This window comes from Sinocyclocheilus grahami, unplaced genomic scaffold, assembly GCF_001515645.1.
Source record: "Sinocyclocheilus grahami isolate Dianchi unplaced genomic scaffold, SAMN03320097.WGS_v1.1 scaffold134.1, whole genome shotgun sequence".
Lineage (NCBI taxonomy): Eukaryota > Metazoa > Chordata > Actinopteri > Cypriniformes > Cyprinidae > Sinocyclocheilus > Sinocyclocheilus grahami.
Window position 1 is genome coordinate 617,791 of NW_015505313.1, and position 14,569 is coordinate 632,359.

At 37.4% G+C, this 14,569-nt stretch overlaps 1 protein-coding gene across 2 annotated transcripts; it reads right to left on the reverse strand.

Annotated features, from left to right (window-relative positions):
- Nucleotides 1-312: 312 nt before the first annotated feature.
- Nucleotides 313-14,307, reverse strand: LOC107590875 (protein FAM149B1-like). 2 transcript variants are annotated; one of them, XM_016279807.1, is made up of 16 exons: nucleotides 13,869-14,307; nucleotides 13,346-13,465; nucleotides 13,042-13,189; nucleotides 12,754-12,896; nucleotides 12,128-12,241; nucleotides 11,873-12,031; nucleotides 11,591-11,769; nucleotides 8,862-9,004; nucleotides 7,874-7,942; nucleotides 6,763-6,878; nucleotides 4,478-4,702; nucleotides 4,261-4,384; nucleotides 3,506-3,631; nucleotides 3,321-3,402; nucleotides 3,092-3,229; nucleotides 313-1,048 (listed from the first exon to the last, which is right to left on the reverse strand). In XM_016279807.1, the coding sequence occupies exons 1-16, from the start codon at nucleotides 13,913-13,915 to the stop codon at nucleotides 981-983; spliced, it is 2,001 nt and encodes a 666-aa protein (XP_016135293.1). In that variant the 5' UTR covers nucleotides 13,916-14,307; the 3' UTR covers nucleotides 313-980. The 2 variants fall into 2 exon arrangements, with proteins under 2 accessions (XP_016135293.1, XP_016135294.1); XM_016279808.1 differs by lacking the exon at nucleotides 7,874-7,942.
- Between the last annotated feature and the right edge of the window lie 262 nt (nucleotides 14,308-14,569).

Sequence of the window (14,569 nt, forward strand, 5' to 3'; positions counted from 1 at the left end):
TTATTTGAACAAACCCTGAACTCTGCAGTCTTTGTGTGCATTTCTATTTATACATGTAATAATTAATAAACACCATCCTGTCCGTCGCTTGCCAAGTTCTGTATGGCTCACGGGACTAAGGCTCAATCACAAAGGCTTATTTTCTGAATATCAAATGGTTTTAAAATAAGAAACTTCAAACTTCAAATCCTCTTTTCATCCGTCATTATGTAGGCTGTACTATTGTACCGGCCCGCTCTCGTATTGCAGGTGTACTTTCAGAATTTCAGTGTATTAGTGTTTCCCTCTGAAAAACAGGGTCAAAGTGGTTCTACACGGATTAAGACCTTGGAGTCAGTTTGAATGTTATAATGTTATATTGAACATCACATGATCACGGAATCATGATACAAAGGGTTACAACCCTTTGGACTCTTCATAATCTTAATTAAAAGTATTCTTACGCACCTATTGTCCGTGATCGTGGATGAAATTGTTGGAATTGCATCACAATGGAACATCCATCTAGGATATAGATATTATAATCTTCTATAGCAGGTTCCACGATCCAATAGGGTCCTGAACACTCCGGTGCGCCAACATTCAGGCAATTTAAAATACCCTGCTTGAATGAACCTGCATCGAAACTCCATGTAGGCTTCATAGAGCCGTCTTTAGGGAAAACCAAAAGTAGTTACTCCATACAGTACAGCATGTACAGTACATCTACAGATGTAAGGGAAAGACAGTTTCCTGTATTTGGCAGCTGTATGAAGCTGAATAGTCCAATATACAAAAATAGGGTTTTAGAAAAATTCAAACAACAACATGAATAACAATATTATTAATAATAACAACAGCGGTCATAAATAAAGTCCACGCCCAAACGGCGTGTCATACAAAAGTCCAGCAGACGTATAAAGCGTCTGTCAGTACTGAAGAAAAGTTGCGTCAGTGCTGAGGTGAGATTGGTTCAAGGTGATGGAGATTGTGTTTTTGTGTTAAAGCCCTGGTCTGCTACTGCGTGCCGTCGAACCGCCTCTGTTGTGGGAACGTGCTGGAACAGACACTAGGTGTGTATTGATAGAGAGAGAGAAAGTGTGAACACTATGTTCATGCATTTAAAAGTAATTTTATATTCTTAGTGGTTGCTTTCTCACCAACATTTTTACATTTTATGCTAAATCCAGTCATGTCAGTATCTTATATATTCAAGATGAGTTTCTAAATGCAAACTCTGTAGGGAATATTTCCTGTGAGATCTGTGTAAGGTTTAGGAAGTTCCATCTTAAGAAAAAGTTTAGACTTTTAGCACTCAAGACATTTTAGTTAGAGCATGGTACTTAATGATTAATCATAGATGTTAAATAATAAATTGATAATAAATCAGAATAATAAATGACTTCCTTTCCACATTTCACTCTTTCATCATTATTCTTAAAGTAAAAAATTATATAATATTCATAAATATAAAGTACTAAGAAGAGGCAAATTTGAGGAGCCCAAGCATATAAATCTTATTACAGTGCATGCAAGGCTTCTGATATTCCTATTATATTTTTCTTTTCCACACTTTTATGCAATTAATTCTGCTAAAAACAAACTTAATTTCAAGATCTGTTGTGCTAATTTTGTTTTTATAAATATTCATAATTAAAAATCTAACTGACAGCATTAGCATGCTACATTGTTATTTGGCTGCTTTCTTGCATTTACATTATCTTTCAAAAGTTTAGGGTCAGTATGGTTTTAATTGGGGTCAGTATGAATACTTTTATTTAGCAAGGATGCATTAAACTGATCAAAAGTGACAGCATTAAACTGATCAAAATTCTTCTATTTCAAATAAATGCTGTTCTTTTGAATGTTCTATTAAATCAAAGAGTCTGAAAAAAAAAATCACAGTTTCCACAAAAATATTAAGCAGCACAATTGTTGATAATGTGACACTGAAGAACTATAATGGCTTTGCCATCACAGGAATAAATTACATTTTAAAATATATTGTAACAGAAAATAATTTAATTTTGGATTTAACTGTCAATTTGATATTGACTTAACTATTTATAGCCACATTTACACTGCAAACAAAGTTTACATAGAACGAAAACTAGTGCTAGTGTTTCCTTCAAGAAATACAAATCTACCATAGTTTCTAATAGGGCTGTACGATAAATGGCATGTGACGATCATGCGCATCTCGTCAGTAAAGCCGGTTCTGTGATTAGTAGTAAATCTCCATCACGTGCTTTCAGATGAAGCGGCATTTACTACACAGAGCTGTAGTTCGCTGACAAGCTACGCAATATCGCGTTCATAATCGCAGATCACATTCGATTATGAACGCGATATTGCGTAGCTTGTCAGCAAGCTATGGCTCTATGTATTAGGCTACGTTTACACGACAACGGTGTAGTCAAAAGCGGAAAAGTTTTTCCCTTGCGTTTTTAAAATGTTTCACGTATACACGATAACGTTTTCAAAATGATTCGCTACATATCCGTGAAAATGGACAAACAAGCTGTATTACATATGCCAGGCCAGTAGTTGGCGCTGTCACCTTGTTAGTAAACAGTACCTGTAGGGAAGTGACAATTATATGTTGTATATGATGCGTCTCCGCTGTTGGTTGTAATTTTGGTGAAGTAAATCCACACATTGCTGAAGAACGTTAGCAAACTCTTGAGCAGCAACAACAGTGCCATTGTTGTGTATGTTTGTTCGCACTTGCCTTTAAAATCGACACGTACTGCGCATGTCATACCTAACATGTACTATACACGCGCATGACGTCACGGTTTTCAAAGATTTAAAAGATTATCGAGCAGTAAACGAACAGTCAAAACGCATAAAAAGTTTCCAATTTTTGGCTGAAAACGTAGTGTAAACGGCCCCTTAAATGCCGTCTCCATCTGAAAGCATGTGATGGAGATTTACTACTAATCACAGAATCGGCTTTACTGACAAGATGCGCATGCCAATCACATGCGATTTATCGTGCAGCCCTAGTTTCTAATAACAAAATACTATTATGTTTTCTGTACATGAATTATTTTTTACCTTTAATTTAAATGTCAAGCAAAAAATCTCATTAAAACTGATTCTCACTGACCTGGGGGTGGAGCTTTTGCATCTGGCTCCTCCTCATGCTCGATGGGGAAGTGGCCAAGGGGATGATGGGAAAATGAGTCTATGAAGGAGGAGCTGCTGATGCCCAAACTGATTCCAGTCACACCAATTCCCAGAGAATCTGCACTCACACAACCAAATACAGTCAATGGGACAATTTATAGAATTATAATGTTCATCTATAGGTCCGATGTGTGTTTGTATGCACCCACCTACACCAACAGACGCTCTGCCAGGTCGTCCCTGCCCGATGCTGTCTATTCCAGTGAATGAACGGCGATAAGGGGTGTCTGACTGCAAAGATCGTTTTGCCATGATCAATACACACATAAATAAAAAAACATGATGAGAGTCAGGATGAAGTTTATGTAATATAACATGTGCGGGAGAGATTCACCCTAAAGGTGTGTGTGGTGTTGGGTCTGGAAAACACATCCAGCAGCTGCAGTTTGTCTCTGGGCTGCAGACTGACACCCTCGTCGGTCACTGCACTGTGCGCACGACTCGAGGAGCCTCTTTGCTTCTACAAACACGTGAGTTATCATAGTTAACTAACACTAAAACCATAAAAAAAAAAATTGTTATTTGAAACAAAACAAGCATTAACTGACATAAAATAATAGTTACATTTATATTCAAATTACATTTATGCATATTCTCATTTCTCATACAATATAAACATGTTAAATGTATTATAATACATAAATATAAAAAATACACACTTGTGCACACACATGTACAGTAATATTAAAGTAGCACAGCTGTTTTTAACATTGATAATATTAAGAAATTTTTCTTGAGCACACAATCAGCGTATTACGATGATTTCTGAATGATCATGTGACACTTAAGACTAGAGTAACGTATGCTGAATATGTAGCTTTTGCCACTACAGGAATAAATTACATTTAAAATATATTCAAATATTTATTGATAAGAGACTTCTTTCAAAAACAAAAAAGTAACAAAATCTTACTGACCCTAAACATTTGAACAGAACTGTATGTACTTCTAAACAAAATAATTTTTTTAGCAGATATAAACATTTGCAATTTTAAAATTTTTTCCTTCCAGAAACAACTAAAAATATTGATGACCCATCTCATGAAACTACTAAACTTAATAATGTCTGTTTGTGTGTGTTAAAAGCACCTGCATAAGCCGCGAGTGCTGTCCGGAGTATGTGTGGTCTGCGTCTCCTGTGCCAATGGGAGGGAGGAGTGTGTTTCTACTGAGAGGCACTGGAGGTGAGGCCAAACGATCACTGGCGGTCGTCCTAAAACACACACGGACACACGCTATTGCAAGAGAGAATCTCTTTTCAGAAAAAAAAAAGAAGTACAGGAGTTGAAATGAATGGTGCTCTTACAATCTTGTGCCTCTAACCACCTCTTCCATGGAGCCAGTTGTGATGGGCTGTGTTACAGTGGACGTCAATGGCATTAGAGTGCGAGGGGGCGGGTTCCGTCGCCGTGCCGACTGAGGGGGGCGGGTCAAAGAGGATGTGCTTTGTTCCAGTGCACGACGGGGCCGAGGTTTACTGGTAGAAATGACACTAGAGCCGGGACGATGAGACACTTTCTCCTCAGAGTCCCTATGGTCAGAAAAATAAAGATAGGATTATTGAAATATAAAGGAGAAATAAAAAAGCCATAGAGATACAAAGCTTTCTTGCACCGCTAATCTATGGCAGCATGTAAAAAGAATTGATGTTCTGCCAGAGTCTGTGGTCTGAATAAAAAGACTAAGTACTGCAAAACAACACAAAGACAATAAATAGACAACAAGTTTTTTAACCGTGTTGTCTTTGCTGATTGCATGCAAAAACAAACGATACAACCACTGTAGTCTGATACACAAGCAAATATAAGCTGGTTCTTGTTATGAATTGGTTTAAAAAAAAAAGAATTTTCTTTTTTTTTTTTTTTTACTTTCTATAAAATATATTAAAATAGGAAATAATATTATTTAGATAGAGGTCGACCGATGTATCGGTTTTGTTGAATAATCGGTACCGATAGATAGCTGATTGCTGGAACTATCGGCTATCTGTAAAAATCCATGCCGATAGTTTTCCGGGTTACGTCCGTTGCTGGAACGGATGAGAAGGTTCTGTATCATTATACAGTGCGAGAACGGCCTCTAAAGGCGGAAATCACTGACACCTCATGTTGTTTGTTTTGACACGTGAGGCTGAGCGCTGCACAGAGCAGGAAACTTCAGACGAGTATTTAAATGCAGCCAACAGAAAATCCTGCCGCGCAACAGAGGCCCATTCACATAGTTTTACATTAAATTACATTTTATTTGTCCCAAATAATTATAAATGTACATAATGACTTCACCCTAGGCTGTGAAATTGTGTATTGTGCATTTTTCAGCAAAACATTTGTCTTTCTGTGGCTCTAATAAAGTATGCTTCATTTATTGAGCTATAATATAGATCGCAATTTCTCTTTCTGTTTGCTCTGTTTTTTTAAACACCGAACTGCAAACTCATCTATGTCACATTGTTCATTCTTGAAGTAAACTTTTACCCTTTTGGTGATTAAATAAACTGTTTTAGACTGCGGCTTGAAGTGAACGTGACGCGTCAGGTATGTGTAATACCTGTTGTCCTAAACGCGACGCTGCGCTTTTCCCTGGTGTGTGACTAACATATTTTGTTATTTTGATTAGATAACCAAGCGTTCTAAAACAGAAGCAAATAAACAAAATGTGAGAGTATACATACAATATCCATATGTATGTAATTTCAATGCTATGGCCTTTGTGTACATATTTAAAGATGGCCATCTTTAAGCATGACTGTTGATATGAAATGGTAATACTTTACAATAAGAGTCTATTTGTAACATTTAAGTTTAATAAAAGCTGTATAAGTATTGTTCCTTGTTAGCTAAATTAAGTTTACCTTGTAAGCTATGAACTAACATAAATGATTAATTTAATAATTAATATTAATATTTTTATTAATTTACAAATTATGGTTCAATAGTGTGTTTTATAGTATAGCACTATATAGTAAAGCACTATTTTATAGTAAAGCACTATTTTAGGTTTCGTTCAGTATCCATTTGAAAAACTATCAGTTGATTAATCGTATCGGCCAGTGGGGTCCAACCTAGCTATCGGTATCGGTAAAATCCACTATCGGTCAACCTCTAATATTATTGCATTCCTGTTTTTAATTTAAATAAATTAAAAAAATTATTTTGTTCAAATAAATGCAGCTTTGGTAAGTATAGGAGATTTTCAAAAATCTTTAAAAAAAATTTGAACAATAGTGTATTTATTTATTTTTTTAACAGACAAAATTTGTTTTTTAAATTGTTAGAATTTTTTAGTGGTCAATCAATTTATTTTTAAAAAGGTTTCATTTATTGTGTATGCGTGATTAAGAAACAAAAAACAACTTTTGGAATATCCAGCTTTTGGAATATATCCTGGATATTGTATGTTTGCTTGTTTTTTCCCTATGGGCGGCACTAGTGGGTTTTCTCCGATACCTTGTTGACTGTACTGGGAAAATACTACATCAGCTGACCTCTAGTTTAGACCAATTTCTGCAACATCAGAACACTAAACTACAGTGCTAAATATACACAGTAAAATTTGTAAAGGTTGTGTTAATTTCTTCTGCACTGTTCATACTGAGCTATTCGGTCCAGTGTTCCCAGGTTCCTTTGCTGCAGTGGAATGCCATGTATCATGATGAGGTCATTGAGATTGTGATGGGCAACCGTCGCGCCTACAGGTACTCGACTGGTCTGTGTGAACAGAGACAGAGAGAAGCAGGAAAGAGAAAAAGTTCATGTTTTAATTTTATTGTCATATAATGCACAAGTCTGTATATCTCAGTGATTTAAAGGGGTCATATGATGCGATTTCAATTTTTCCTTTCTCCAAGTACATTTTCATTTAAAAGATTTGTCACTGACGATTCAAAGGCGAGTTTTGAGCAGTGTAGAGTCGCGCTTGTTTGTCATTTCTCTGATCACAAATGCAGACATGGTTTTATGTTTACGCGGCGCGATGCAAAGTGTAATAAGACAGTATAAGTCATTATAATCTGTAATTATGTCCCCACTGGATGCAACAAATGCCTCGTTTATAATGGGTTTTAATGTTTTTGTCTCGTCGCTCCGACCGGGACACGGCATAACAATATGGCAAGGGGTGTAACATTTCCGTCACACGCTTGAGGTATTCAGCCAATCATAACGCACTGGATAGCTGGCCAATCACAACACACCTCGCTTTTCAGACCGATGAACTTTGTAAAAATCGACACGTTTCAGAAAGGCGGGGCATAGAGGAGAAACAATGTACAGTATTTTTTTTTACTTTAAACCGCATAAACACATTTCATTACACCAAATAATGTTCTTTTTAGCAACTTCATATGACCCCTTTAATAAAAAAAAACAGGAGATGGCATTTACAGCATCTGACATCCATCATCTGTACAGCATGCGATGACATGTAAACAGACAAAAAGACACTGGGGGAAAAAAACAAAACAAACAGAACAGAAACAAAACTAAGAGTGGGAACAAGCATTATAAACACCTCCACAAGATTAAAAATGAAAGCAAGCTTAAAATAAAGTCAGGCAGTTTAAAAGGATGTTTAAAAAGTGGCCAGCGAGTTGTGTGTTAAAAAACAAAGGTGAGTGTTGAAGTTTAGGAGAAAGAGAGAGAAACTGGTCCACAGATGCTCGCCCTCTCTATTTAAGTGTTGTTATCAGGGTAGAGTTACATACTGTCGATGGCTTTCTCTGCTTTTTGGATTTCCGTCTTGACTTGTGCTTTGAACCCCATGACTTTGAGCTCTTTGGAAAGAAAATGAAGGGAAGGGATAGAAATAGAGAGGTATAGAAAGAGAAAGGAAGATGACAGATGGATGATTGGACAGAAAGGCAGAAACAGGGACACAGGGGAAAACAGAAAAAAGGAGGTAAAAAGTTAATGAATCAAAAGTCTGGGGAAAAAGCTGGAAAGACAAATGCTGACAGCAGTGAAATACAGCATTTGTGTGTATTTTTGAGTATGTACATGTGTAAAGACAGAGAGGACACAAAGCAGTGAAGATCTCTCCACAATGACTAAGCATATATACAGAATTCCCACAGCTTCAGACAAATGTATTACTTTCAGTTGTTTACAATTATTGGGTAAAGTTTTTTTACATAATTTTATAACTATAATGCGATTTCTAGCCAATTAAATATTTTAGAGCAAAAAATACATTTTTGGGGCAGTATTTGATGCAAAACATGTTTTTTGTTTACTTATTTATTTAAATTTGATTAATGCATAAGGGACGTTACGTGGTGCAGTTTCTTTTGGTTATTTCATAATTTTATTAATTTTTCCCCCTTTATGACTTAATTATTAAATTGTACTGTAGCGTGGCAAATTTATTTTTTTAAGTACAAGAATTCCAAGTTATCACAATTAATATTGCATGCATTGGATGCAGTACTGCAACTTCCCTCAAGCTTTTCATGTCAACTACCCATTCACTACAGACATGTCAAGATTATTTTAGATTCTCAATGACTTTTCCAAGATCGTGGGAATCCTGTCAATTCAATATTTTGGAGGATATCATCAAGCAGATGGCAGGGGATGGAAAGGTTACAGATATCTGAAATCAATGAGATGGGATTTCAGATTAAATCAATGTTGCATCCATCTGTCACAGAAGGAAAAGTAGGAACCCTTCTGTTATATAAGCATTTGACTAACCTGAGCCTGCAAGCTGGCTGTGAGCTGTTGTGTTCTGGTCTGTGACAGTGGAGGAAGCACTGTTGAGACATTGGACAGCAGCAGAAAAGGATTCTGGGTATCAGGGCAGGCAGGGCTGAGGGCCACGGTATTCTTCTCATCATCTGAGGACAGAGAAGTTTAAAAAAAGATTATTCTTCACCTTGACATGGCTCTCTGAAATCCTTGATTTGGCCAAACACAACACAGTGCTTTCAAAAAACTTTTTGAATAATTACCCCTAAACTCAATATTTCTCTTATCACCGTCTCCTCTCACATAATATAAATTCACCTCAAATCAGTATTTCCTTTCTTAAAGGGACAGTTCACCCAAAAATGAAAATTCTGTCATGAAGTACTCACCCTCATGTCGTTCCAAACCTGTAAGACCTTCGTTTATCTTCGGAACACAAATTAAGATAATTTTGATTAATTCGGAGAGCTCTCTGACCCTCCCATAGACAGCAAGGATCCTACCATCAGTGGTTCAACCATAATTTTACGGAGCTACGAGAATACTTTTTGTGCGCAAAGAAAACAAAAATATGCGGATATGTTGTCATATGCTATGATCTGAACGAAAACAACGTATCCGCGTGCTGTTTACGTTGGATACGTTGTTGACGCTATGATCTGAACGAAAACAATGTATCCGCGTGCTGCTATTGACACAGATCAACATACGTTGTTTACATTCAGTGGATACTCTCCAAAATGGCACTATAGGGTGACGCGGAGGGGACGAATTGTTGAATAAAGTCGTTATTTTTGTTTTCTTTGCGCACAAAAAGTATTGTCGTAGCTTCGTAAAATTTAGGTTGAACCCCTGATGTCACATGGATTATTTCAACAATGTCCTTGCTACGTTTCTGGACCTTGATTGTGACATTGCTGTCTATGGGAGGGTCAGAGAGCTCAGAATTAATCAAAAATATCTTAATTTGTGTTCCGAAGATGAATGAAGGTCTTACGGGTTTGGAACGACATGAGGATGAGTACTTAATGACAGAATTTTTGGGAGCTATCCCTTTAAATGATTTGGCGAGCTGTTGAATTAGAAGGACAATTTTTAGTACAATGAACTGGGGATGCACCGGGCTCGATACTGCGCTCCTGTACTCGTACTCATAAAAATGCTCTGATACCAAACACCGATACCACACAACATGTAAAGTGAACAGTGCCGTATCCAGTCAAAAAAACACTGACAACAGAACAACAGAGAGCAGAATTGAGTTATTAGATATTAAGGATGTCTACGAGGTATATGTATTCATTTAATATCATGTTAAACGTTTAATACTCATGCCAGTTGTTTCAGCACAGTTCATCAGTTTTTATTTATAAGGTTTATATATAACGAGTGGTTCCCCGCATTATTACAGCAAAACGTCTTGTGATTACAGTACTGAGCCACTGCAATGGAGCAGCTCTAATGCTATTAAATTAAAGAGATGTACCATAGAGCAAAAAATGAACAGTGAAAGTAACAAAAACTTGTAGAATCCATTTTAATGGAAATAAACTAGTGTGAAAATAACTGAAGGAAATATCTATTTGCTAAATGAACTAAGCCAACAAACATATATTTTATTTTGCTTTCTGTACCCAATATTTTTTTTAATTACAAATGCAATGAAAATACAGGTATCGGTACTCGGTATCGGCAAGTATCTAAAATAAAGGTTTGGCCTAGTTCTGGAAAAAGTAGTATCGGTGCATCCCTACAATGTACATTCTGTTGATCATTATCACAAAATGAACTCCTTCAGGGTGATGTCCTGATATTGTGCACTATCCCCTATATATTGTTTCATGCACAAGAATATAAATCAGAATTTGTTCATATTTTTTTGATGCGGCAGTGAGGTAAAATGCATTTACCTCACTGTCGTAACCAGATTCAAATCTGCATTCATATTATTTCGATGTTGCTAAACATACACTACCATTCAAAAGTTTTGGGTCAGTATATTTTTTTAAAAATGTTTTTTTTCAACATTGATGCATGAAATTTACCAAAAGTCATAATAAAGACTTTTACAGTATTACAAAAAAAACTTCAAATAGATGCTGTTCTTTTGAACTTTCTATTCATCAAAGAATCCTGACAAAATATACAAAAGAATTACAATATCCACAGGAAATCTTGGTTACGCTTTATTTTAAGGTGTCCTTGTTACCATGTAATTATATATTTAAGTACTGGGTAATAATAATTAACTACATGTACTTACTATATGGTTAGTGTTAGGATTAGGGTTTGGCTTAGGGTTACTTGCATGTAATTATGCATAATGTATCGTTATTAGAATAGTAAGTACATGTAACGTGAAACAAGGACACCTCAAAATAAAGAGTTACTGAAATCTTAAGCAGCAACTATTTTCAACATTGATAATAATATTAAATCAGCAAATTAGAATGATTTCTGAGGGATCATGTGATGCTAAAGATTTGAGTAATGGCTTTGCCACCACTGGAATAAATTACCTTTTAAAATATATTCAAATAGGAAAAATATATTTTACATTGTAATAATATTTCACTATATTACTGTTTTTACTGTATTTAAATGCAGCCTTGGTGAGAATAAGAGATATCGTTAAAAAACATTTTTTTAAATGTTACAGATCGCAAACTTTTGAATGGTAGTCCCAGTATTCCAGTTCCCATTTTGCTATACAAATATTTGAAAATTCATCCTACCTGACACAAAACCCTCCCAATGCCTACGTACAAGCTCCTCCATCCAGCCGATGAGCTCACACCACACGTCATCAAACAGCAGATCAAGCACCGCCTCCCGACGACAGCGATAAGGCGAGACAGGAGGCAGCCAGCGCCTCCACCGTCTCTTCACATACTCACGTTCCCATTCCTCATCCCTAGATAAACACACATATCATTCATCTACAAAAATCTCAGAAAAATATCAGACAAATGATGTTTAATAACAAACTCCTATTTGTCACACACAAACAAACTCACAGCTCCCTGCAATCAAATGCAAGATACTCTTCTACCAGTCCCTCGGCCTCGATCACCCTGGGCAACTCATCTCCATTGTTACTACAGGGCATGGCATGAGGGTGGGTCACCTCCAAAGTGGGCCGACACAAAACTGCCCTCCGACCCTGCACATACAACCTGCCACACACACACACACAGTGGCATGAAAAATAAGCTTTATAGAACACTAATGATTTCATACACACACACATTCACAGCCCCCAGATGACTCACTCATTCGTTTTCTCATTGCTCTGGCCGCCACTGGAGGGGATGGGCACATGAGCTGGTGTGGCGTACCACTGGAATCCTTCATCTGTAGGACACACCAGCTGTGTTCCGAGGATCCTGTCACACACAAATGCCCCAAACAGGTTTAATATCCAGAGACTGGGCTGGGTGATAAAAGTTCAAACGTATAATCACAATTATTTCCTCAAAAATTCACCAATCTACTTCGTTTTTGCTGAATGAGATCCAATACTGCTTTTGGGTGCTAATTTTAGAAATAGAGAATTAGCTCCCAATTCTCTGTGACATCTGTGGGTGTTTTACTACATCCATACTAAGGATTTTGTGAAAAAAAAAAAAAAATCCACTGGTTAAATAAATAAAAAAATTATATTGCTCTGTTTTAAAAAAGGTTATAAAAAATTACAATAATTATCGATACCGAACGATATGAAACATATATCGTTGATATATTTTTTAGCTATATCGCCCAGTCCTACAATTAACTGAGAGATGCAGAAATCATGATCGTGATTAAAACAAGAGTAATTCCGCAGCCATAACCAGAGACTACGAAGGCGTCACTGATGTTCACAGATCTGAGTGTGTCCATGTGTGCGAGTGCGTACCGTAGATGAGGGAATCGCGAAGCCCACTCTTGACACTCTTCCTGCAGGCCTTTGAGCTGTGTTTCACACTTCCTCTCATACAACAGTTCTTCAATCTCTTCAAACATCTGCTGGACCTGCCTGGAGGCAGCTTTATCAAATTCCTACAGGGAAAAGAGAGAAAGAAAGAGGGAAAAAAAAAAGAGGAATTTGAATTTGTCAGCACCCAATTTTGAACACGCTGTGTAAAGTTAATAACAAGAAAGCATCTTGTGTGAACGGCCCCTTAGAATTCAAGTCATCACTCACATCGTAGCCCCACGAGAAGACAGAGCTGTGTTCTGTAGAGATGCCAGTTCCCGTGTAACTATGGATACCAGACCAAGACTGAGCTGTGTCATCTGTGGTGAGTGTCTGACATCCTGATCTGACGGATGACGCAGAGGACTCCTCAGACCTAGAAAGAGAGAGTGTGAGTGTGATTATTTCATAAATTCAAACGTCAGATTGGAAAGAGTGAATATTATGCGACAATTCACACAATATACTCAGTGATGAAAGCCTGTCCCTTTAATACATACCTGTACAGACACACATTATACCTGTCACTCACCTGCTGTATGAGGACATGTCCTCCTGTAGATCATGCAGGAGTCTGGAAGGATGCACAGTATCATCATCTGCCTCCTCTGGAAGAGGATGCTGGTCCAGACAGCTGCGGGACAAACCACGACTACCAAAACCAGCAGAGAGAGAGGAAGAGCATTTACCACTTCTAGAATCTATCAATCTATCAATAGATCTGTCCTTCTATCCACCCAAGTTTATTCTTTCGTTCTATCTATCTATCTAAACATCAACCCAAAGATCTTTCTATGAGTATTTATCTATCTACCAAATAACTGGATTGATAACCTGACTATCTATCTATCTACGGTTCGATTTAAAAATCTGTCTGTCTGTCTATTTATGGATCAAACCAAATATCTTTCTGACTATCCATCTATCTATCTATCTATCTATCTATCTATCTATCTATCAGTCCACAGTAGCCTAGTGAGCTGGCTACCTATGAAACTGAGATACCAAAAATGCAGTAGGCAGCTTGAGATCGTGTCTGTGTGATTTATACGCACATCTCTAGGCTGTGAGATACAGGCCGGCGGCTGTATCGTGAAATCATCCTCCTGAAGCGGTTACAGGCGCATCTCCTCCATCAAGCCTGTGATCCGACTCCGAGCCTCCTGTGTCCGGACCGGGCCGCTGCACCACCGCTGCTCTCTCATGCTTCACAAACAGTCGGACCCACACTGACTGGATCACAGCTGTGCTGTGAGGAAAAAGGTGTAGTATCCAGCACTGAGCTGGACCGAACCTTATCTATCAAACCTCGTGTGGAGGAGAGTAAAGAGTCCGCGAACATAAAACGAAAATCCGATTATTCCACCATATCGTCGACTGATTTATTAGGAAAGGTTTAATGGCGAGAAAAGCAGTTGTATTCTTCATCCATCCATGATTATCTACTGAACAACAATAGCAAGACTGTCATGGAGACCAAGGTGCTCGCGCCCACTGATTTGTGGGAAGTGAAGTTTTAAACGTGGTTTGCCATCATGACGTGTACACTGCTCTCTAGTGCATGGGAGTATTACCGTATTGTCCCGAATATAAGACGATGTTTTTCTGTTGGAAATACATCTGAAAAAACGCGGTGGTCTTTATATTCAGGGTCTAGACTTTGACATGTCAATAATACACCCACAACAATAGGTGGCGCCAAATACGCATAAAACGAGTGTGCCGTGAAATAGGTAATGTAACGCGTGTTGTAAAG

What these genes read in the sequence shown, in the direction of transcription:
- LOC107590875 (XM_016279807.1), bottom strand. Translation starts at nt 13,915, where the DNA reads ATGATTTCACGATACAGCCGCCGGCCTGTATCTCACAGCCTAGAGAT. An exon ending in GCATTTGATTGCAGGGAGCT is followed by an intron (nt 11,770 to 11,872) that starts GTGAGTTTGTTT and finishes GTGTTTATCTAG; the next exon opens with GGATGAGGAATGGGAACGTG. An exon ending in ACACTGGACCGAATAGCTCA is followed by an intron (nt 4,703 to 6,762) that starts GTATGAACAGTG and finishes TTCTGACCATAG; the next exon opens with GGACTCTGAGGAGAAAGTGT.